The sequence below is a fragment of the Stegostoma tigrinum genome, chromosome 16, assembly GCF_030684315.1.
Source record: "Stegostoma tigrinum isolate sSteTig4 chromosome 16, sSteTig4.hap1, whole genome shotgun sequence".
Lineage (NCBI taxonomy): Eukaryota > Metazoa > Chordata > Chondrichthyes > Orectolobiformes > Stegostomatidae > Stegostoma > Stegostoma tigrinum.
In genome coordinates this window covers 4688558-4713504 of record NC_081369.1, presented here as the reverse complement: position 1 = coordinate 4713504, position 24947 = coordinate 4688558, and the positions used below count along the sequence as shown (strand labels likewise).

At 40.5% G+C, this 24947-nt stretch overlaps 1 protein-coding gene across 5 annotated transcripts in view; it reads right to left on the bottom strand.

The window, feature by feature from the left end:
• cnot1 (CCR4-NOT transcription complex, subunit 1) overlaps positions 1 to 24947 on the bottom strand; it is a 158576-nt gene that overhangs the window by 53836 nt on the left and 79793 nt on the right. For 4 of the 5 annotated variants that reach the window (XM_048546239.2, XM_048546233.2, XM_048546234.2 and 1 more), the window contains 8 exons: positions 24783 to 24933; positions 22537 to 22738; positions 17578 to 17721; positions 15239 to 15363; positions 11897 to 12183; positions 6226 to 6304; positions 4924 to 5154; positions 454 to 594 (listed from right to left, as the gene is read on the bottom strand). In XM_048546239.2, the coding sequence (XP_048402196.1) occupies positions 454 to 594; positions 4924 to 5154; positions 6226 to 6304; positions 11897 to 12183; positions 15239 to 15363; positions 17578 to 17721; positions 22537 to 22738; positions 24783 to 24933 (1360 nt within the window). The remainder of the gene's footprint in view (positions 1 to 453; positions 595 to 4923; positions 5155 to 6225; positions 6305 to 11896; positions 12184 to 15238; positions 15364 to 17577; positions 17722 to 22536; positions 22739 to 24782; positions 24934 to 24947) is intronic. The other variant, XM_048546238.2, reaches the window with a different exon arrangement.

The following is a 24947-nucleotide window of genomic DNA, read 5'->3' as shown; positions in this document are numbered from 1 at the left end:
TATGGGACTCCTGTGGTTATTGAACTACATTGGATTACATAAAATATATTACACAGAAACAGTTAGCCAATACATTCTGATGTTCATGCTCCTCCCAACTTGCCTCAGCTAAATCTACTGCTATCCTGCATTCCCTTCCCTTTATAGCATTTGTCTTGTTTTCCCTTAAATGCAACTATACTACTAGCTTCAACTTCTCTGCATAGTACTAATTCCTCATTCCTTAAATAGATGTTTGTGGAATTCCCATAGGATTTTTTGAAAACTACATTATTCACTCTGCTCCACAAAGAACTAAAGCAAATAACTGGTAGTCAACTTGAAGTCAGCACATCGTGTGTGGAACTGCTGAGTAATTTAGACAGGCCGGTTTCAAATGCCAAGATTAAAAGGAGAGCATCACTGCAAGGAAAAGGGTAATCCCACTACACATAACTTTCTCAAAACACTCACCTTTTGTGTCATGTTGGACTGCGAGAGGTTGTTGAAGATAAATGCCACTTTTTCTTGAATATTCTCTGGTGGTTCCACTATTCTCTCTGCCTGGTCTGTGGCCACCAACAATATTTCTATGTTAGTTGTATTGATGGAGGGCTAAAACAAAAACACAAGGACTTTGATGCGGCACATTTAATCAATGGAACTCAGTGAAGCCCTCGGCATATTAACACTTTGAAGCTGACTGCTCCTCCAACATTAAAAACTCCACAGGCAAAAACAATTCACTTGCCAAATCCTATAATGTCTGAAAGAGTTGGCAGACACAATCAGATGTTGCTTTAAAACGGAGTTCAATATTACCATCAAAGGCCGTTTAAAGCTATAAGCATTACAATGGAAGAGGAAAACAATTTTTGTGGATCCACTTTCAAACAGTGTGGAAACAGAAAATATAAAATACCAAAGTGTGAGAAATTCAGAGATTTAATTTACAACAAACGTAGGCATAGAAATATCCCAATAGTTCTGGTCATTCCGTTGCTTTTTTTAAAAACAAAAACTTGCATTTGCAAGGGTCAGTTTAAGTTGAAAATCTGCATTACCTGGGCATTTTAGTCTGAATATTCAAGACACAAGATGCCTCAGTTAACATTCCAGCTGATTTGTTTCTCAGAAGAGAGTGAAGTAAAAGACCTATAATATAGCACAAAGAGGAACCCATGCACTAGGGGGTCAAACATAATTTGAAAGACATAAGAACCTGGAGCAGGAGCAGGCCACATGGCTCTTCAAGCCTGCTTGCCATTCAATAAGATCACGGCTGATTTTTTCACGGTCCTAGTTCCACTTACCTGCCATCCAACATAACCCTTGATTTTTTTTGAATCGTAACAGAATTATCTATCTTAACTTTAAAAAACACTCAATGACGTAGCCTCAACTACTTCACCGGGCAGGTAATTCCACAGATTCACAATTCTGTGTGTGATGGAGTTCCTCCACAATTCAGTCCTAAAATCTTCACCCCTCTAATTCCGAGGTTATGCCCTACTGTTCTAGTCTCACCTACTAGTGCAAACAATCTCCCCGCTTCTCTCTTATCTCTTCTCTTCATAATTTTATATATGTTTCTGTAAGATAGCCCCCACCCATTCTTCTAAATTCCAATTAATATAATCACAGTCTACTCAATCCCTCCCTATAAGCCAACCCCCTCAACTTTGGAATCAACCTAGCAAATCCCCTCCGCACTCCCCTCTAGCACCAGTGCATCCTTTCTCGAGTAGGGAGAATCATTACATGTGGCCCCAAATCATCTACATAAATTGCAATCTATTGCGGTTGCAACAGTGATCCCTGAGGCAGGCCACTAGTCACTGTTCGCCAACCAGAAAAGCACTCATTTTGTCCACACTTTGCTTCCTGTTAATTAAAAAAATCCTTGACTCATGCTAATGCACTGTCTGTAATGTTATGCATCTTCACCTTACGCAGCAGCCTATTGTGTGTCACCTTGTCGAATGTCTTTTGGAAATCCAGATACACCACATCGACTGGGTATCCCTTGTCCACTGTGTTTGTAATGACTTCATAGAATTCCAGCAAGTTAGTCGAGCATGACATGACTTTCACGAACCCTTCCTGCGTCCATCACATGGGACAATTTTTATCTCAATACCTTTCATTTCTTCTTTGATGATAGATTCAAGCATTTTCCCTACTACAGAAGTGAAGCTAACGGGCCTATAATTCCCCATCTTTTGGCATCCTCCTTTTTTGTGCAGTGGTGTCACATTGGCTGCTTTTCAATCTGCTGGAACTGCCCCAGAGTTCAGTGAATTTTGGAAAATTACCCTAAGTACATTTGCTATTATTCCTGCCATTTCTTTTAGTACCCTGCAGTGCATCCCATCAGGGCCAGGGGACTTGTCAACCTTTAGCTCCATTGGCTTGCCCAACATTACCTCTTTCATGATAATTATGTCTAGGTCCTCAGCTACCTTAGTCTCTGTCATCAATTACTGGCAAGTTATTTGTGTCCTTCACCATGAAGATCAACATAAAATACCCTGTTCAATGCCTCAGCTATTTCCTCATTTCCCATTATTAAATCCCCATTCTCATCCTCCAAAAGGACCAATGTTTACCTTAGCCACTCTTTTTTCATTTTATATGTTTATAGAAGCCTTTGCTACCTGTCTTTATATTCTGACCTAGTTAGTCTCATTATCTATCTTACGTTTCTTTACAGCCTTTTTTGTGGCTTCCTAATGACCTTTAAAATGTTCCCAATCTTCTAATTTCCCACTGGTCTTTGCCACTTTGTTTGTTTTCTCTTTCAATTTGACAGCCTCCCTGATTTCCTTAGAAATCCATGGCTGATTACCCCTCTTCCTACTGTCCTTCCTTTTCACTGGTATCTACTTTTCCAGAGCACTTGGAAAAATTGTTTTGAAAGTCCTCCACTTTTCATCAACTTTCTGACCAGAGATTTTGCTTCCAATCTGTTTTAGCCAATTCCTCCCTCATTCTATTGTAGTCTCCTTTGTTTAAGTACAGGTCCTTGGTATTGGATTTTTAATCTTCTCACTTTCCATCTGTATTCCAAATTCAACCGTACTGTGAACGCGCCTTCCAAGAGGATCCCTAACTATGGAGTATCATTTAATTATCCCTGTGTCATTACATAGGACAGCTTCTTGCCTTGTCAGTTCCTTTACAAACAGTTCAAGAAAGCTATCAATGAATTCTTCCTCAAGGCTGCTTTGACTGACCTGGTTCAATCAATCGACATGTAGATTAAGATTTCCCCACGATAACTGTCGTACCATTTTTACAGGCATTAGTTATTTCTTTGTTTAATGCCCACCCCAATGTGATGTTATTATTTGGTGGCCTGTGGACTACACCTATCAGTGACTTTTTCTTCTTAGAAATTCTAATTTCCACCCAAATGGATTCAACTTTATTCTCCACAGAACTGGTATCATATTCTCATGACAGCCCTGATGTTGTCCTTAAATATCAGTGCACCACCTCCCTTACCCTCCTGTCTGTCCTTCCAAATAGTCTGATATCCTTGGATATTTAATTCTCAGTCGTGACCATCCTACAACCATGTCTCCGTAACGGCTACTAAATCATACTCATTCACGATAATGTGCTGTTAACTCATCTACCTTGTTTCAAATGCTACAAGCATTTAGGTAAAGTGCCTTTATGTTAGTTTATATACCTGCTTTTTGAATTCTAACATCTCCATTAATGCTTTCTCCTGAGTTTTCCTTCCTCTTACCTTCCTCCATAGCCCTCGATATAGTTAAACCCTCCTGCACAAACGTTAACCTGCTGCTTCCTTTTCTATTTATCATTATACTTCTTGTCATCTTCCCCTTTCCTTCATGCCACGTCACTAGTTTAAAGTCCTAGTGACCACACTATCCTTTTCGCTAAAACACTGGTTCCAGACTGGCTCAGGAGACTGTTCCAATGGTACAGATCTCTCCTGTTCCAAAACTGATGCCAAGGCCCTCTGAAATGGAACCCCTCTTTCCCACACCACTCCTTTAGCCACGTGTTTACTTCCCTAATTTTGTTATCTTATCATTCCCTATGCCAATTTACACGTGGCTTGGGTAATAATCTGGCGGTGACGACCCTTGAGGACTAGTGCTCGATAATCTCCAAACTGATCCTCCTTTCTGGCCTTGCCAAGTTGTTTGTCCCAAGGTGGACCACGACAACTGGATCCTTGGCCTCCCGTCCCAATTTCCTTTCAAGCCAGTCAGAAATGTTCCTTACCCTGGCACTGGACAGGCTACACAGAATGTGGGATTCTCGATTCTGCTTGGAAAAGATGCTGTCAATTCCCCTAATTATAGGGACAGTAAGAACTGCCAATGCTGGAGTCTGGGATAACAAGGTGTGGAGCTGGATGAACACAGCAGGCCAAGCAGCATCAGAGGAGCAGGAAAGCTGACGTTTCAGGTCAGGGCCCTTCTTCATTTTTCCGAGTCAGCTACTAGTATCACTTGTCTTTTTGCTTCCCCCTTTTGAATAGCCTCCTGCTCCAAGGTGCAATGGTCAGTTGGCTCATTCTCTCCACAGTCCTTTGCCTCATCCTCACAGGGAAAAGTACCTCATACCTGTTGGACAAGGTCAACAGCTGAGGCATTACAGTGAAACGTTTCCGCTTAACTTATGAAATATTCACACGAACACCTCTCAATAAAAGAAACACTTCCAGCATTCAAGTGTTCAAAACAGGAAAGTCAGCATCAACTTTGACAAAAACTAAATGGGTTTTAGAGTTACTAAACTGCCATATATCAAATTTTTTGTGGAAAATCCTGTCTGATAGCTAGACAATGATAGCTAATGACATCTCTACAAGTGAGGGAAGAATACAAATGTTTAGTAATATAACATTATTTTGAAACAACTCCATCATTGCTCACAGCATAGAAGTATTCAAGTACTCACTGGTACATCTTTCTTAAAGCTCACTCCACTTGGCCTGGTAACTGTAGTGGCTTTGGTCACAGTAGTGGTTGTGGATGTGGTTACTATGGCGCTGACTTGTCTGGTGAGTGGGGTCTTGTTCTGAGCCTGTGCTTGAGCCTGAGCCTGGGCCAATGCAATACTGCCAGGGGTTGTGATGCTACCTTGCATTTTCACAGGAGGGTCTCTGGATTGCTGGCCATACTCAATGTACTGAATAAATACAAAAAGGTTAAAATGAATAACACTTTATGTTTCTAACTGGTGTAAAATTACCTTAATATACTTCTAAAGTCAAGCGTTTTCTTGACAAAACCACATTATCCTTGGAAAAAAAAACACACTCCATCTACGTAAAAGTGGAATCTGCCTGCTTTAACCAAACTGACTTGAAATTCAGAGGGACTCTTGATGCTGCTCTCAGTGAAAACTCTCCTACAGGTAAAAGTAAGCTATCAATACAGGTATATATGTAGCTCTGAAGAAGGGTCACTGAACCGAAAATGTTCATGCTGATTTCTAACCAGAAATGATGTCAGACTGCAGAGTTTTTCCACGTATTCCTGTTTCTGTTTTCTATCAATATAGGTCCTGCTTTTAATACTTGGCCCTAGATTTAATTGACTTCAGTTTGGAAAGCAGGGCAAGTGCCTGTAATGGACACTAGAATTCCTTTGAACACTGGTGTGAGAGAACAAGAGGTGAAAGGAGTGGGTAGGTAATTAGTCAGAGGTCCTGAACCCTAGTTAGAGGTTTGGCTGTAAACATACTTGGACGTTAAGCAGGTCTGCAATAAGATTGTATCTACAATCCTGTTCACAATGAACACAGTGAATGTTGAACTGAACTCCAGGAAAGGTGCTCATTTTTTTCAAGTAGCAGGAGGATGAGGGAGAGACAGCACAAATTGGTGCACTCCAAAACAAAAAAGGGACACATAGCTCAATAGCTCTTATTCAAAAGTCTTTCTGGCATCTGTGGAAGTTATCTATGTTTTTAGATATTTTTGAAACATGCAACAAATTCTACACAGAGCAAATTACTAAGCACAAAACACAAATACTGATGTGCGATGAGATTCCACCAAAAAGTTCTGTACTTGTATATTGATCAACCTTGGATACTAGTCCCACACAGAGAAAGCTCACACAAAAATAGTCACACTTGTTAACATTTCCACCATTGAGATCACTATAACCAAAACAGCTGGGATGTGGGTGTCAGAATAAAAATAACCGAAATGTGGCTACAAAAACTCTCGGATTTTTTTCAAGCATTATTTACCTCCTGTAAATGATGAGGAAACTGTAAAAAGTGGCCAATAGAAGCCAAGTGCTGACAATACTGTGGATAGTCCTTCAATCTATAAACAGAGAAGAATTCATCATTACAGTAACCTGTTCAAGTAGGGCTTCATACAAACAGAAAAGGTAACTATATCATACAAGAAAATAATTGCATAAACATATATATTTTGAAAGTTTAAAATTGCTTTACATTGTGGTGTCTTCAATGAATTTGTCATAATCTAAGAAAAAAGGCATGTTCTGTTTTAAATCTCAATATAATGTGCCCTCTTCAGAAATGAATCCAATAGTACCAGAAATTAAATTGATACCACCCACCTCTAAATTGTCATAATACCAACGTCAGTTTCCCCCACACCTTTTAGATCTTTTTACTGGTGTCCTCTGGTCTTTAAACCTTCAAAAGGGTCAATTTGCCTGAAACAATTTGATTGATCTTCTTCATAAACTTCAGGTTAGGTAATTTATCCAAATATTACCAGCACTTTGATATTTACTCCTAATTATCCAATGCACAAAATGGCCCTAGTTGGTCACTGATGCAACTGCAGCTATTATAAATTGCTAAACTTCAGGGTCAATAGTATGCTGTGGGTCAAATTGAAGACTGAAGCTTAGCCGTTAGCAGGTGGGCAAAAAGAAGGGATTTTCTTAGGTGATGCAGTAAAGCTTTCTTGGATTTATTAAACACCCTTACTAATTTTTTTTAAAACACAAAAGTCAAGTACTGTATGGTGGCTAATCTTGGGCATTATGACTTGCAGATTTCACCAGCGCCATACTATTCAAAAGCTCAAGAAAAGCAAAATGCTGCAAATACTCAGAAGATCTAGCATTATCTGTGGAGAAACAAGGGGCACATTATATTGATAACTAGAAAACACTGCTGAGCCTTTCTAGACGTTCTGTTTTTATTTTACATATGCTACCATTTGCAGTATTTTGCTAAGTTTGCTAATTAAATAATGAAGTAGCAACTGACAAAGGAAATACAGACCAAGGAGGATTTCCAGGCTGCAATGCAACTGTACAAATACCACAAAATGCTGAGTGCCATTAGGAACACGCCCAGAAGGAATCTGGATAAATAATATCTCTTGCACATGAACACTGACATGCAAAGGTTCATGAGAGCTATTCTAAAATGAAGCTGGTTTTTAAAAAAATCATTTAGGGTGATTTTGGTTGTGTTGTTACTAAACTATCTCAAGCGCACAATCTAAAATTACAAAATTAAGAAATAAAATAATTACTTCATGATAGACTAAGCCACAGGCGCTACTGCATAAGATTACCTATACACAGAAGCTGTCACGGTGTCAGCCAATTTGTCATGCTACAAATTTTAAGGACAAATTATAAGTGTATTAAATTTGGAAGGGTGCACTGTAATAATGTTCCGCCTAATGGTATGCTAGTACAGGACAGAAATTGGGGTTTTGTTTGAGCACACATAAATGAGCTCTGACTGAAATTGTGTGCGGTTGAGTTTGAAGGTACTAGTTTGTGGTGGTTCACTCTGCAAATGATTGAGGCATATGCCTAGCAGTGCAGAACTTTACACAAGTTTTGCCGAAGTTTTCCATTTTGCACTAAATCAGGACAATATAAGAATGCCAAATTTCAAACAACTGCTAATCTAGAGGAGGAGAAGACAGGTGAATGTACTGATTTTTCAACCTCTTCGCAGCGGTGTAATAATTCTAATAAGCCCGCGATGCCAGATCTCCAAGATTTTTTTAAAAATTCATTCACAGGATGTGAGCATCGCTCATCAGGTCAGCATTTCTTGCCCACTCCTAGTGGCCCAGAGGGCAGCTAAATATTAACCACATTGCTGCGGGGTTTGGAGTCTCATGTAGGCCAGACCAGGTAAGAGCAGCAGTTTCATTCCCTAAAAGGGATTCATGAACCAGATTGACTTTTCTGACAAACGACAACTGTTTCATGGCCACTCATTAGACTCTAAATTACAGGTATTTATTGAATTCAATTCCACAATTGACCATGGCAGGATTCAAACCCAGGTCCCCAGAAAACTACCAGGGTCTCTGGATTTATATCTCATGATAATACCACAAAGCTTTCACCTCTACTATTACCAGTAAATGAACAGTGTGTCCAGTCAAAACTCAAGATGGGAATAATTATTGAAAATTGAAGGCTATTTATGAGAATGATTTAACCAATTAAATGGGGAAACAAACTGACTTTTCAAAACATATGAAACATTTGCTATTCACGAATGTCAGCAATTGTGCATTCCAACTCAATGCTGATTCTCAAACTAATGCTGATGGGAGCAGTTTCACTCCATTAACCCCGGCTCTGGATTTGAGAACACCTTTCTTCAACTTGTTAGTGTAACCGCCGCTTACCCCATCCCAAACTTCTGGTTGCTGTCACTTGAATCTCTCCTCTCCTTAATCTCCTGCACTGTTTCAATTTTTTAGCCACCATTTTGAGTTTGATTCGAGAACACAAACTCTGATCCAGCTTTTCAAATGGCAACTGTTGATGACTATTACTACTTCCATCTCTTCTAGGACAATCCATTGTTTCTTTAACTGTTCCCATCACCTTTTTGCTTGGCACCACCAGTACTTTATCACCTTCTAAATCTCCCATTATATCTGCCCAAAAATACATCTTTTATTCTTTACTCTCTTCTTCCCTTTCTTTTTCTCTATACCTACGTAAAAACCTACATCAACTTTCCAGATCTGAAACACCTATGTTTCTCTCTCCACAGGTGCTGCCTGACCTGGGTCTTGTCAACATTTTCTGTTTGATTTCGAATTTATAGCTTCTATAGGATGTTCCTTTTTCCTCAAATGTTGTGACCAAAGTTGTCTTGGGGGCTGGGTAGTTTGCTTCAAACAATGGTCTGTTCAAGGTTTGGCATGTTATTTGAAGGCAAGAAGCATCTACCACAACACCACACAACCCTGCCACAGCAACCTCTGCAAGGCACGTCAGATCATTGACACAGATCCTACCATCACACATGGGAACACCACCCACCATGTGCACAGCAGATACTCATGTAATGTGGCCAACGTTATCGAACTCATACGCTGCAGGCAAGGATGCCCGGGGTCATGGTTTGTTGGTGAAACGATGCAGGTGTTACGACAACAGACGAATGCATGCTATTCAACAATCACAAGACCATAAGATATAGGAGTGGAAGTAAGGCCATTCGGCCCATCAAGTCCACTCCGCCATTTAAATCATGGCTGATGGGCATTTCAACTCCACTCCCCTGCACTCTCCCCATAGCCCTTGATTCCTTCTGAGATCAAGAATTTGTCTATCTCTGCCTTGAAGGCATCCAATGTCCCGGCCTCCACTGCACTCCGTGGCAATGAATTCCACAAGCCCACCACTCTCTGGCTGAAGAAATGTTGTCTCATTTCAGTTTTAAATTTACCCCCTCTAATTTTAAGGCTGTGCCCACAGGTCCTAGTCTCCCCATCTAACGGAAACAACTTCCTAGTGTCCACCCCTCCTAAACCATACATTATCTTGTAAGTTTCTATTAGATCACCCCTCAACCTTCTAAACTCTAATGAGTACAATCCCAGGATCCTTAGCCATTCATCATACGCTAAACCTACCATTCCAGGGATCATCCTTGAGCATCTCCGCTGGACACGCTCCAGGGCTAGTATGTCCTTCCTGAGGTGTGGGGCCCAAAACTGGACACGGTATTCTAAATGGGGCCTAACTAAAGCTTTATAAAGCCTCAGAAGCACATCGCTGCTTTCATATTTCCAACCCTCAAGATAAACGACAACATTACATTCGCTGTCTTAATTACAGACTCTGCATGCAAGTTAACCTTTAGAGAATCCAGGACCAACACTCGCAGATCCCTTTATACTTCTGCTTTGCAAATTTTCTCACCATTTAGAAAATAATACATGCAAATCGCCATACAGTGGGTGCTCCCTCCCAGCGTGCGGTACTTCAGCAATCAAGGGCATTCAACCTCGGAACTTCGGGTGAATATCTTCCAAGGCAGACTTTGGGATTCACAACGCAGAGTTGACGAACACGAGGCCGATAGCCAAGTTCAGTACCCACGAGGATGGCCTCAACAGTGATCTTGAGTTCATGTCACACTACAAGTGACCCACTCTCTCTCACATACACACTCAATATTCCCCACCCCAACGTCTCATGCACACAACCGCACGTAAATCGACGTCTGCAATTGCAAATTCATCCCAATCTATTTTCTTCAAAAAGCACACAATTTGTAGACACAGTCAATGGGGCATTCTATAAATTCCTGGTGTGGAAATAAAACCAATATGACTCCAAGTTAAAACATAGACAGATTCTAAACAAGGCCTCACACCTAAAATGCACTGTCTAACCAGAGATGTCACCTCTTGTATATACTGATAAAACCTTTAGTTATCTTGAGGGAGTGACTTGAAAGAAATTCTGGGTTTTGCATTTTAATCAGGTGAAATCTGCATCTCCTTTCTAACTAATTAAAGATTTAACAGGAGGGAGTCCATCTAACCATTTGAGGTTTTCCAATACAATTTTGCATCAGTTGTCTGATCCTTTGATCTTTTACTTATAAATTCTGTGTCTTGATGCGCCTCTCAGTGCACCTAAAGCAGCAATGCTCATAAAGCTAGTGGTTTCAAATAAATTTACTAGTTGATAACCTAGTGTTGTGTGATTTTTGACCTTGTCCAACTGAGTCCAACACTCTCCTAGGACAAGCCAAACAGAGACGCGCACGAGAATTCCTAGAAGCATGGCATTCCAACTGGAATTCCATCAACAAGCACATTGATTTGGAGCCAATCTACCACCCCCTGAGAAAGAGAACAGGAAATGACATCAACAATGCAGGATATGACAATCACCAACCCAAGGAAACCTAACCAGGTAAATAGAAAGCGGGACATAACACCAGCGCTTCGTCGGAGGCTCACTGATGATGTTACCTAGAATGGTGACGAAACGTCTGAAAACTAACCTTCCAGCTCAGCGAGCAAACTCACAACCAGAACCTCAACCTGAGCTACAAATCTTCTCAAAACTCGCTACCACATCTTTGGATGTATGGGTCATTGTAGAAGGCTGGAAAATTGCAAATGTTATATGCTGTTTCTAAAAAAAGTGGGGGATAATGTTCAGCAGCTATAGGCATAGCTTTCTAAATGTGATGGGCTACTTTGAAACAATGAACAAAATAGAGCTGATTAGATCATTGCATTTGATGTTATCAATTTATATTTCAAAAAGAGATCAATGAAGTACAGAAAATGAAGCCAACTTGCAATTTTTGCAGCTAATTTTCATATCAAGCCCTTGCTGTTTTCACATGCAGGACTGGGGTCAAGATTTTCAAAAATTCTTCTGACCAGAAACTTGTATCAGACTTGGCCCCAGATACGAAAGGACAATGTTTAAACCCTGTTCATGTTCAGATTCCACTTTGAACAAACAATGTGAAGTACGTGTTCTAAAATAGCTCAAATTCCTCAACAAACAAATAAGTGGCATGACAAATTGACCAGTAGTCCCAACTCGATCACTCTTCAACTTTCCCTTGTGTGTGCATTTGCCCATGTCCACTTCCTGATACTGGGATGTGGGTGGAGGGAAATAAAACTTACCTATTTTTAAATCTGTCTAGTGCAGCAATACCAAAGTAGTACATCTTGGAGTCAAAAGGTTTACGCAAAGCTTCAAGAACATAGCGCAGTGCAAGTCCCAATGCCATATAGGTGACCAGCCCCTTTTCAATAATTCCACCAAACAGGCAGGCAGTGATGTGCAGCTCTTTATCTGGGTATTGGGGGAAGAAGCGATACTCCTCAAACAGGTTGCGTAGCATACAGTTAAAAACTTCTCTTTCACGTTTAATGCTGGAATCCTTAAACCTCTGCAGCATTTCCAAAACCTGCAAAAAACAAAAGAGGAAGGCATTTAACATATTAACACCATTTCTCAGAGTTCGCATTAAAAGCAATAGGTGACATGGACAGAAGAGAAGTGGTTATAACATAACGGAAAAACGACATTCAATCACTCAGGTCTGTTCTCTATTCACTTTGATCGGCATCCCAAAAGTTCAATTTCTCATTTTGGGTCTAGAGATCGATATCCGTACCTAACATCAGTGCATTGTGAATGAAATCCCTAAGCCCTCAATTACTAAAATTAACTGAACTAAGTTTACTGAGCTGAACAAAAACTGAGGGAAATGTTGGGATTAGCATTTTTATATACAATTTTTTTTGACATATCCACACTGGTGATTTTTTTAAAAACCATTCCAACGCAAAATACTCGTTTTCACAAAATTGCAATCCATTTCATAGATTTCAAATGTTTAGCCAGTGCCACAATGTGTCAAGTTCACCTTAACTCTCACAACTTGGGAGTTATTTAAAGACAAGACTCATTAGAAATTAAGAATAATTTTCTATCTCAAATTCTTCTTTTCATTAAGATCTAGACAGTAGATGTCTAATTCAACAACTTTTGACATTGATTGATTGCCTGGAGATCAAATATTGCATCAAGATATTTCAAAAGAAAGCTAAAATATCCAGCACCACTGCCACCATTAATTCAAGAATGCTTCATTGCTAAGTAGGTCATTTTAAATTGTACGTTGGATTGTGAGATGCCCTAGCTCCTCTGAATCTTGATTCAGACATGTTTAACAGCCAGTGGTAGCCTCCAAATGCACAAAGGGCCAGAGGTGCAAACCTAATTATCAATATAATTTGCTGCTGGCACTAAAGGGCAATCAGCAGTTTAGAAGGCAAGGTGAATGGCACTTAAACGGACATAGTATTTGGAACAAAATAAATGAATCAATGGCACAGATACAGGATAACAGGCTTGATGTTACAGCTTCTATGGCAAGGGAAAGGTATTGCAGTGGCTTTGTTCATACAAGATGGAATAATAATGACAGCTAGAAATGATCAGTGATGTAGGACTGGAAGATGCTGGGTGGAGATCAGAAATAACAGAAAGCAAGCAGTGGTGGCTATAGTCTTCACAGCCCATAACAATTGATACATTGTAGGGCACAGAATAAATCAAGAGAGCATGTTTAAATAAACTGGAGTGGGGGCGGGGGGGGCAGGAGGAGAGCAGCATGGAGAGAGTAAAAAAATACAAACAATAGCTATTACTGGAGAAAATAGGCCTATGGAACCTAATGGGACTAAAAACTGGACCCTAATGACTGCATTTGAGGATTTAAAAGAATAGCTACAGAGGTAGCAGATGCACTGGCAGTAAACTCCCCAGACTCCTTCGATTCTGGAGAAGTCCCAAAAGAGTAGCTGGAAAAATATTTAAGGAAGCTTAAAATTTCACACTGGGAAAATTTTAAGAGTACAGCATAAGTATGTGCATAAGTTGGGGAGAGGACAAGCTGGGCTTTCCTTAAACGACATGTCAATCCTGAGCCTCCTGCAGTGCCATAATGATGCCACCCAAAGGTTGCAGGTATCCCCTCCCTACCTCACGACCCATACTCTCCTCTCCACCTATCTGCTCCTCTATCCATCTTCAGTCCGCCTCCCCCGCTCTCCCTATTTATTTCAGAACCCTCTCCCCATCCCCCTCTCTGATGAAGGGTCTAGGCCCAAAACGTCAGCTTTTGTGCTCCTAAGATGCTGCTTGGCCTGCTGTGTTCATCCAGCTTCACACTTTGTTGTCTCGGATTCTCCAGCACCTGCAGTTCCCATTATCTCTGATCACACACTTTGGTTCTGCCTTCACAAAAAAACAGCATTAACAACCTCCTCAAAATGTTTGCGAACCAAGGGCTGAGTGAGACAGCAGAAGGGCAGAAATCAGTACTAATAAAGAAAGTAGTTCCAGGAAAATTAATAGAGTTAAAAGCTGAAATCACCAGAAGCTGAATCTACAACCCAGAGTACTGAGGAAAGTGGCCTCGGAATTTGATACTTTGCTGGTCGTCTTCAAAAAATTTTACTGATTCTGAAACAGTTCGCACAGATCAGACAGTGAGGCAATGCAACCCACTAGTTAAAAAGGGAGTAGATGAGAGAATTACAGACTTAAGATTAGTGGTGGGGAAAATGCTGAAATCTATTACAACAAGTGTAATGACAAAATGCTTGGAAGCGTTAACAGGATTGAACAAAGCCAGAAACAAACAGAAACTGAAGAATTTCAGCAAACCTAGGAGAATCTGTGGACAGAAACAAAGTTAATGTTTAGAGTCCAGCATGATCCTCCTGAAGACTTCCTTCAGTTCTAACATATCAAATGTTTCTCTCTCCACGGATGCTGCTAGGCCAGTTTCTCCAGCATTTTGAGTTTAGTTTAGATTTCCAGCATGCACAATATTTTGCTTTTATTGGGCAAAGCCAAGGTAGGTCTAAAAATGGCAAATTATGCTAAACAAATCTACTGGAGTTTTCCGTTGAGGATGTGACCAGTAGAAATAGATAAGTGGAAAAACCAGCTGATGTGGCGTATTTGGATTTTCAGAAGGATTTTGATCACGACCTACATAAATCATCGGTCGGCAAAATTAAGGCACGTGGATAGGGCATTACATTGGCACAGATTGGGAAATTGGTTGATGTAAACTAAAACAATAAATAGACCTTTTTCTAGGTAGTATACGGTGACGTATGGGGTATTGCAGGATCAGTGCTCAGGCCCCAGCTGTTCATGTAATACAAAAATGACCTAAATGAGGGACCCAAATGCAACATATCCAAGTGTGCTGACAACACAAGCTGGGCAGGATTGAAAGTTACAGGGACTGCAAGCTGACTTAGAAAAGTTGAGCGTCTAATATCAGGTAGCTGGCAGGCAAATTTGAAAATTTAAGAAAAAGCCTAAAGCAACAATGTCTGAAAGATTTATGGATTTAGCCTATTCGAAGTAATTTTGTACTCAAAATTAACTCATCTAAATAAGCAGTAAATGTATCTTCAGTGACCGTGTACACTCACCTCATCAACAGACATGGTAGGATGGGGTGGATGGTTGTAAATACGCTGGAAGTAGCTATTTGCTTCATCATCGATCTCCTTGCTAAAGTGCTGATTTGCCTCTGGCCATACCTGAGAGAGGTCAGCTGTGTGGAATGGTAACAAATGGGAGAAAAAACTCTCATCAAAATTTAATTGCTATTCAACAGTCTGTGCAAAGCTACGGATGGGTGTATTAGCAATACACATGGCTTCTGTCAGCAATGGATCTTAACTGCAAAATTAATAAACAAATAATGCAACATTTCAAGAAACTATTACAAACCAACTCCAATATTTTGCACGCAAATATTTCACATTGATTCTATTTGAATTCACACTACAAATAATGATACAATGAGATTCATATTTGGAGATTAGACTTGCATTATTTCCTTCTCTAAGTACTGACGCACTGGGGATGATAGGTTAAAAGTTCAAGTGTGAACATAGGCAACCCATCCTACGTTCTTCACATGGCAAGAGGCATAAGTAATTATCAGATACATTGGAGTGACTGCGTGGAAAAGTACAAGTTCAGCTCCACAACAGCACCCTAAATCCTGACATTAAAAAATTCAAAAGGAACATACCACTATAATTTATAAAATAAGCTCAAGGGCTGAATGTACAATGGCACCTGTGCTTCCAATGTGGAGGAATGTTTTGCTAACACTTGCAACGGAAAACCAGTGAGTTGACTGGGGTGTTGCAGGGCAGTCAGCCCACACAGAGCTGATGAACGGTTTAGAAGCAAAAACAATTCTAGCAGAAATTAAAGTTGCTGGGTGAAAATTAACCCCTTCCATGGTCAACATTTTCAGGATTTGAAAATTAATCTCAACAGAATCCAATTGCAGACACTTCCACTTGCTGAGAATTTTAAATGAGTCACAATATCTTAGAGACTAGCATCTTTAACTTGGCACTGCCTAGATTTCACTTGCACTGATGCATGAATGAATTATCGGTTCGGTAGAGCATTTTATTCAACTCCTAGCAAATTAAAACAAAGTTTAAGAATTCCTCATACAAATTTTTAACAAGTTTATAACAGAAATTGTCATTTTTAAACAAAAAGTTAACAATTTTTAAAAAAAAGTAGATAAGGATTTGCCACAAGCTAAAATGGGTTTGGATCTAACATTTCACTTTTGCATAAAACGAGTACCAAATTGGTCATTACTTCGTCTAGTTCAGTTTAATAACTAAGAGGAAAAGTGCGGTGTTGATAAATTTCAACATGGCCTGACATTTCACAAACATGCAGACAAACATTCGTAACAGATGCATGCATCCACCGGGGCATCCTAAAACAGGCTGAGAGTGGATTATACTTCTCAGAATAGCTGTAGGAGACAAGTTATTTAAGATCGGTAGATGCGAAGAACAAACCTCTACAGTTCCCCAAAGCATCGATCTTCATCCTCCGGGCCCTTGCAAAAACCTCGGTCCTAATCTCAAATGTTCTGTCCCATTTCCTAGTTTGATCCAGCCAAACTTACTGCAAAGTTCCAAACTGCACCTCCTTCAGCACATTAGGCACGCAAATGAATAAGTACTGACTGATAATTCTAGACCTTTCAATTTTGCTGTTTGACTTTGGCTTCTCTCATTTTTTTGGCTCCAGATGCAGAAATTTCTTTATTATGGCAGGATTTAAATCAAGACAAGATTTCAAATATCATCTTCTGTCCAAAGCATTTAAAAATCTTTTTGAAAGTACTTTGTAGAAGTAGTTTTCAAACAAAAATGCTTTATATGCCTCCGCAAACTGCTGCCTCAGCTAGCCAATTATCTGAATGATGTACATCTGTTAATACGGAACTGTTTTTCTGCTAATCCGATTTTTTTGCCAAAGATCCCACACTAGTTATCAGAAGAAGCTCGGTTTTTGCTGGCTATTACAAACCTTTTCACTTCAGCTAAGTAATTTAGTTGCCACAAATGCAGATGACAGGCAGGTCTTTAGTAAACCCAACTTTTTCAAAAAAAAAATCAACCCAGTTTGGTCTCTCCTTTATTCATTCATGAGTTGGAGAGATCACTGGTTAGACTCGCATTTATTGCTCATTCTTACAGCAGAAAAGCCTAATTTGTGACAAAGGCAAGAGCCTGTGCACCTTCTGAATACAATGATTACTGAAAATGCACCAGGAAAAAGACCGGGGCAAGCTTTTGAATACTCAAAAATAACTTGGATTCATTAAATTAGGAAATCTCCTTCAAGTTCTGATTACATGATATCTTTAAACCAAGGCAACGTAATCAACTAGCTAGGCCACATTCTCACAACAGTCACAGACAACACAACCACTTACAAGGTTTCATCTTACTCTGCTGGAATGTCTGTGGGTTCAGTCCAGATGTGCTCATCTTTCGCTGTCCAAAGGGATCAGTATTCACAGTTGGTAGTGCAAGTCCACCAGTTCCCATACCACTCAAGCTCCCTGTACCCAAACTACCTGTAGATACAAAATCAAAGATTTCCACGTTAGTAGCTGCTTCTTAGTCTTATGAAGGAGTTAACAAACAAGGTTACAAGTACATCGCACATCAGTTTCCTATGATGCAGAAACCCCTTCAACTCCTTCCTCCTTTTCCGGGGCAATCCTTCTGGCTAGCGTAACATTCAAACTGACTGACTGACAGAATGCTTCCATTCCAGAAATACAATGTCATCAGATGACAAACTTATCAAGAGCAAGTCAAGCCTCAATTTGACATTTCTCCATCAGATTTGTGAATCACATAATAGCTCACATTTATTCTTGCAGTTTCTCACAAAAATAAAGGGCAGGTGCAGTTTAGGTAGTCAATAGTTTGTGGTTCCAACCTTGAAGCCAAAATTTCCAGAGCAATCTTTGGAAACTGGGTTTATTTGGCAAGCCAGCATGTTGATCTATGATATTCTGCACTGTTCTTTCCCAAGAGATTGGCGCAGAACCACATCCCACATTTATTTGGTTTCTACTTCAAAGATATGCAGACAGTAGGGACTGCTTACAAACTGTAAAAGCTGGATTTAGAGTTTTGTGATGAAACTGAGAGATTTATGTATTTTGATATTCTTACTGCGGGTCTGGGACCTTGGAATTCCAGGTTAAATACATGGGTTGTGGGTGTGTGTGTTTAGAGTTTGCATAGATCAGTACAGGAATTAATAATCAACTTTAAAAAACTTGTAATACATGTACATAGAACATAACAGCACAGCACAGGTTCCCTTACTACTCTCCAAGTTAAGAAACTACCTCTGACATCTGTCCTATATCTTTCACCCCTCAATTTAAAGCTGTGCCCCCTCGTGCTCGCCGTCACCACCCTTGGAAAAAGGCTCTCTCTATCCACCCTATCTAACCTTCTGATTATCTTGTATGTTTCAATTATGTCACCTCTCAACCTTCTTCTCTCTAATGAAAACAGCCTCAAGTCCCGCAGCCTTTCCTCCTAAGACCTTCCCTCCATACCAGGCAACATCCTAGTAAATCTCCTCTGCACCCTTTCCAAAGCTTCCACATCCTTCTTATATAATGCGGTGACCAGAACTGTACACAATACTCCAAGTGCGGCCGCACCAGGGTTTTGTACAGCTTCACCATAACCTCCTGGTTCCGGAACTCAATCCCTCTATTAATAAAAGCTAAAACACTCTATGCCTTCTTAACAGCCCTGTCAACCTGGGTGGCAACTTTCAAGGATCTGTGTACATGGACACCGAGATCTCTCTGCTCACCTACACTACTAAGAATCTTACCATTAGCCCAGTACTTTGCCTTCCGGTTACTCCTACCAAAGTGCATCACCTCACACTTGTCTGCATTAAACGCCATTTGCCACCTCTCAGCCCAACTCTCCAGCTTATCAATGTCTCTCTGCAACCTACAGCATCCTTCGTCACTATCCATGACTCCACCGACCTTAGTGTCGTCTGCAAATTTACTAACCCATCCTTCTACGCCCTCATCCAGGTCATTTATAAAAATGACAAACAGCAGTGGACCCAACACTGACCCTTGCGGTACACCACTAGTAACTGGTCTCCAAGATGAACATTTCCCATCAACTACCTCCCTCTGTCTTCTTTCAGCAAGCCAATTTCCAATCCAAACTGCTTTATCTCCCACAGTTCCATTCTTCCGTATTTTGTACAATAGCCTATTGTGGGGAACCTTATCGAACGCTTTGCTGAAATCCATATACACCACATCAACCGGTTTACTCTCATCTACCTGTTTGGTCACCTTCTCAAAGAACTCACTAAGGTTTGTAAGGCACGACCTTCCCTTCACAAAACCGTGCTGACTATCCCTAATCAATTTATTCTTTTCTAGATGATTATAAATCCTATCCCTTATAACCTTTTCCAACACTTTACCAACAACTGAGGTAAGGCTCACTGGTCTACAATTCCCAGGGTTGTCTCTACTCCCCGTCTTGAACAGGGGAACCACATTTGCTATCCTCCAGTCATCTGGCACTATTCCTGTAGACAATGACGAGTTAAAGACAAATGCCAAAGGCTCAGCAATCTCCTCCCTGGCTTCCCAGAGGATCCGAGGACAAATCCCATCCGGCCCAGGGGACTTATCTATCTTCACCTTCTGAAGGATTTCTAATACCTCTTCCTTGTGAACCTCAATCCCACCTAGTCTAGTAGCCTGTATCTCAGTATTCTCCTCGACAACAATCACATCTAGAGTGAATACTGTTGAAAAATATTCATTTAGCGCTTCCCCTATCTCATCTGACTCCATACACAACTTACCACTACGATCCTTGATTGGGCCTAATCTTACTTTTGTCATTCTTTTATTCCTTAAATACCTATAGAAAGCCTTAGGGTTTACCCTGATCCTATCCACCAACAACTTCTCATGTCTCCTCCTGGCTCTTCTGAGCTCTCTCTTTAGGTCTTTCCTGGGTACCTCGTAGCCCTTAAGTGCCCTAACTGAGCCTTCACATCTCATCCTAATATAAGCCTTCTTCTTCCTCTTGACCAGAGATTCCACCTCCTTCGTAAACCACGGCTCCCGCACTCTACAGCGTCCTCCCTGCCTGACAGGTACATACTTATCTAGGACACACAGGAGCTTTTCCTTGAATAAGCTCCACATTTCTAATGCGCCCATCCCCTGCAGTTTCCTTCCCCATTCTATGCTCCCTAAATCTTGCCTAATCTCATCGTAATTGCCTTGCCCCCAGCTATAACTCTTGCCCAGTGGTATACACCTATCCCTTTCCATCACTAAAAGTAAACATGACAGAATTGTGATCGCTATCACCAAAGTGCTCACCTACTTCCAAATCTAACACCTGGCCAGGCTCATGACCCAGTACCAAATCTAATGTGGCTTCAGCCCTTGTTGGCCTATCTACATACTGTGTCAGGAAGCCCTCCTGCACACTCTGGACAAAAACTGACCCATCTATAGTACTCGAACTATAGTGCTCCCAGTCAATATCTGGAAAGTTGAAGTCCCCCACGACAACTACCCTGTCTCTCCCACTCCTATCAAGAATCATCTTTGCTATCCTTTCCTCTACATCTCTGGAACTATTCGGAGGCCTATAGAAAACTCCCAACAGGGTGACCTCTCCTTTCCTGTTTCTAACCTCAGCCCATACTACCTCAGTTGACGAGTCCCCAAACATCCTTTCTGCAACTGTAATACTGTCCTTGACCAACAATGCCACACCTCCGCCCCTTTTACCATCTTCTCTGTTCTTACTGAAACATCTAAATCCCGGAACCTGCAACAACCATTCCTGTCCCTGCTCTATCCATGTCTCCGAAATGGCCACAACATCGAAGTCCCCGGTACTAACCCATGCTGCAAGTTCACCCATCTTATTCCGGACGCTCCTGGTATTGAAGTAGACACACTTCATTCCAACTTCTTGCTTGCCGGTGCCATCTTGCTTCCCTGAAACTTTATTTCGGACCACCCTACTCTCAACCTTTTCTATAGTCGAACTACAATTTTGGTGCCCATCCCCCTGCTGAATTAGTTTAAACCCACCCGAACAGCCTTAGCAAATGTCCCCCCCAGGATATCGGTACCCCTCTGGTTCAGGTGAAGACGATCTTGCTTGTAGAGGTCCCACCTATCCCAGAAAGAGCTCCAATTATCCAAGAATCCAAAACCCTCCCTCCTGCACCATCCCTGTAGCCACATGTTCAACTCCTGTCTCTCCCTATTCCTCGCCTCACTAGTAGTTCCAAGTGAGAAGCAGTGACCGAGAGGGAAGACCTTCCAGGCTTTAACTTGCATTTTTTGTCTGCACTGAAAACTCATGACAGAAAAGCATTAAGCAGCTCCAAACTTGAGAAGTCTTTCAACAGTCTATCAGGTGAAAGGCAGCAATTCAATGAAAAGATGCTCAAAGTAATGAAATCTCAGAGTATGTTATTATTCCTGGACCAGAGTAGTGGGATGGAGTCAGTGGAAAGAAAAGATTTTGACGTTTTAAAAATGAAGGAACTGACGTTCCATTAGTGATAATATAGCACTAGACAACAGTCAAGTAAGGAGTCTCAATAAAGAAAGACCTATCTACAGTTCTAGATGATTTGAAATTTTATTTCCTTCAAGGCCAAAAGTATTTTTTAAAGAAGTGTGTGTCTCAAAAATTAACGGGACTAGGCCTTGCTAGACGAGCTGCACCACACATTGGTAGAATTGTAACAATGTTTGAGTTGTACCAGGGTGTACTGATTCTGATACAAAGCTATTGTATCTGTTCAATCTACTTGGGTTATTGCTACAGTTTGAAAAAAATCTCAGTGTTAAAAGGATGTTTCTTTCCTTTACCTTCATTACTGCTATTAATTTTTTTGTCGAAACAAAGACATCATTGTGTACTTATGTTTTGGCAATAGATCATTTTGTTAATAGAAATTTTAGAAAATTATGATCTACCCAGCCAAGTTTCTGTCCGAGATCTGACTAGTCTAGCACCATCAACTACTGGGAAATTCCTCAAAAGAACTGCTGCCACTCAATAAGTCATTTAATAAGAGTAAGGCTTGGTATCGTCTCTTCTCCAGTCTTCATCAGGCTTCAGCCAGGTAAACTTAACTAATTGTATTAGAGCGTGTTTAAAATGTAACTGCAACTGCAAGTTACGCCATATTATAATCTAACCTTATAAATTAGCATGGTAAAGAAAGACAGCAGATAACTTTAGATGTTATCATTGACTATGTAGGCATATAAATTAAATTACACTTGATGACAACAGACCAGTCATCACAAACGTTTCTGGAATGGTCTAACCTGGGAGTTGAGAAGGAAGACTGCCAATTCCACTGAAAGGAGTTGTCTGATTTGTTGTAGAGAGTGGTGGAAAGGCTTTTGCTGGTGATTGAGGGGTGTTGAATGCAGAACTCAAATTAGTAGTAAAGCCCTGCATACTTGGAGTGAGAGATGCAGCTGATCCACCAATAGTCAACGAAGCCATGCCAGACAATGGGTCAATCTAAAAAGAGCATGTGGTATGGGTCAAAAGAGAAATATAAATTAACTTCAAAAGATATAACTCGTTAAAATTTCAAGAATTATTTTTGTTTGGCCTACTACTAAAACCATTTTAAAGTGACCCCTTTAAAAAATAGCCACAATGTAAATTTGCATCAGGTAGAGAATATCAAAGCATGATCTGCAGCCCTTTACTTGATTACACACTTCACCACACACTAATAAATTTTCCAGCCTGGCTAAGAAACATTGAGCAGTCTTATCTTTAAATTGCTACTGATACCAAGTGCTGACTGTGCTATGAACAAAGCTCCAATGAACTCTCTCCACCGATCAGGGGAAGCAAAGAAAAAATCTTTGGATTTGCGAAGGTAGCATCATTGAACTTGTGCAAATATATCTGCGCACGGAAGTGGGTCAGGCTACTTGGCATTAAACGGGACCATAAGGTCTGAACAATCTCCATCAATTGAGAAAGTATTTGAGTTTATCCTGTAAGTTTGAACCATTACTGAGCTGTTGTATTTTCAGTACTGTTGATAGGTACACAAAAAAAAATCAGTTTTGATCAAGAATCCAAACTCCCCTCTCTTCTTTAAATGATAGCTTAATTTCACTACTACTAGTAACTCCAATCTACCCCAAACTGTTGATATCTTAACAGGTGTTAGGACTTGTTGCCCTCATAGATTATTGTAAGGACAGGTATTAAAAGGCAGGTATAGGGAGTTGGGCTGTGATCTCATTAAATGGCCAACACCTACTCCTATGTTCTGTGGTCAAGATTGTTATTCTTCATTTATGACCTGATAATCAGCACCAGTAGTCTATTTGCACATGGGGAAAGACAGACATCACAGCTGGCCCAATCCTGTCCTCACCCATTGCCTATATAAAGATTTCCAACAGGGTTTTTTTGACTGTAAACAAACCCTAGCCACTTCGCTCAACCCAACCTGGGCTGTGCAGCTAATTCAAACTGATGTGTCTCCATCCTTTTAAAGGAGGTTTACAAACCAGGGTGAATCTACATTTGTTGGGATTTTCTGGCTCAATTTTCCAAGGAAAACCCACAACAAGCATTTTTGTGTTGTACTGACACTACTGCCAAGGGTATTTCCCACTGCCCTCCCATCATCCATTTTCTCTGCTGTGTTTTTATTCCCCTTCATCTATCTCAATATTCCTCTCGTACCCAAACAGACTGGTAGCTGGATGTGGCTTTTAACAGGCCACTGACAGTGAATGCGAGGTCCAGGATTGGCATCTTGGCTCTGTGTTGAATTATCTATTTATCCAGATTCCACTGAATTGGAAGCTACAGTCCTAACTGACTGGGAACAATATTGTTGGAAAAACCATACAAGAACAATTTGGAATGAGGCCAAATGTGCAGCCACTTAAGGACACTGAAATTTTCTCACCAGATCCAAATACCAGGCGATGAAACATGAAGATCAGAGGAAAACCTGGGGCCCTAAGAGGGAACTGCATGGCCCATGGAATTTAGCAAATTGTTGGGAGTGGCAGGCATGCACAGCAATGTGTCAGTTAAGAGAGTGAGACAGACAGGATGACATTTTTGCTGTGTTAAATGGGGAAATCCAATGTACCACATCTCTCCTGTTGATTCTTCCAGACTGAATCATAAGTATGAAATTTATCTTGTGGGAGGTGGTCTAATCCTAAACTTACAAATGCATATGTATTCACATGCTTATAATTTACCATTGGAATATCTGGAAACAGACTGTCATTGAAACTTCTTTGAAAAAAAAGGCTGCCAAAACATCTGTTGAAACAATAATAAATTCCAACTTTAGAACAGAAAAATTAGGTCAGCCAATTTTGCAATCAAATGAAAATTGAAAATGGGACCTGGTATTTGTACCCACTTATTAAATTACAAGCATGCACTGGAATTTTTAAAGGAAGGGCAATATTTTTTATTAGTCTGCTTGCTTCCATAAAATTTTCCATTTGATCGTATGCAAGGATTACACAAAAAGGTGGAAAGCAATTTTGCTTCGCTTAGCTATTAGTACCTGTACAGGTGACATGGTTTCTATACTGCTGGTACTTGGTGCGCGGACCTTGGGCATTACTCCAGGTGGCGGCTGACGGGCCTTGTTCATGACATTGCCACAGTTGGCCACCATTGTAAGAATAGTCTCTGACAGCTCCTGTGAAACACTCCTAAGACAACAAAG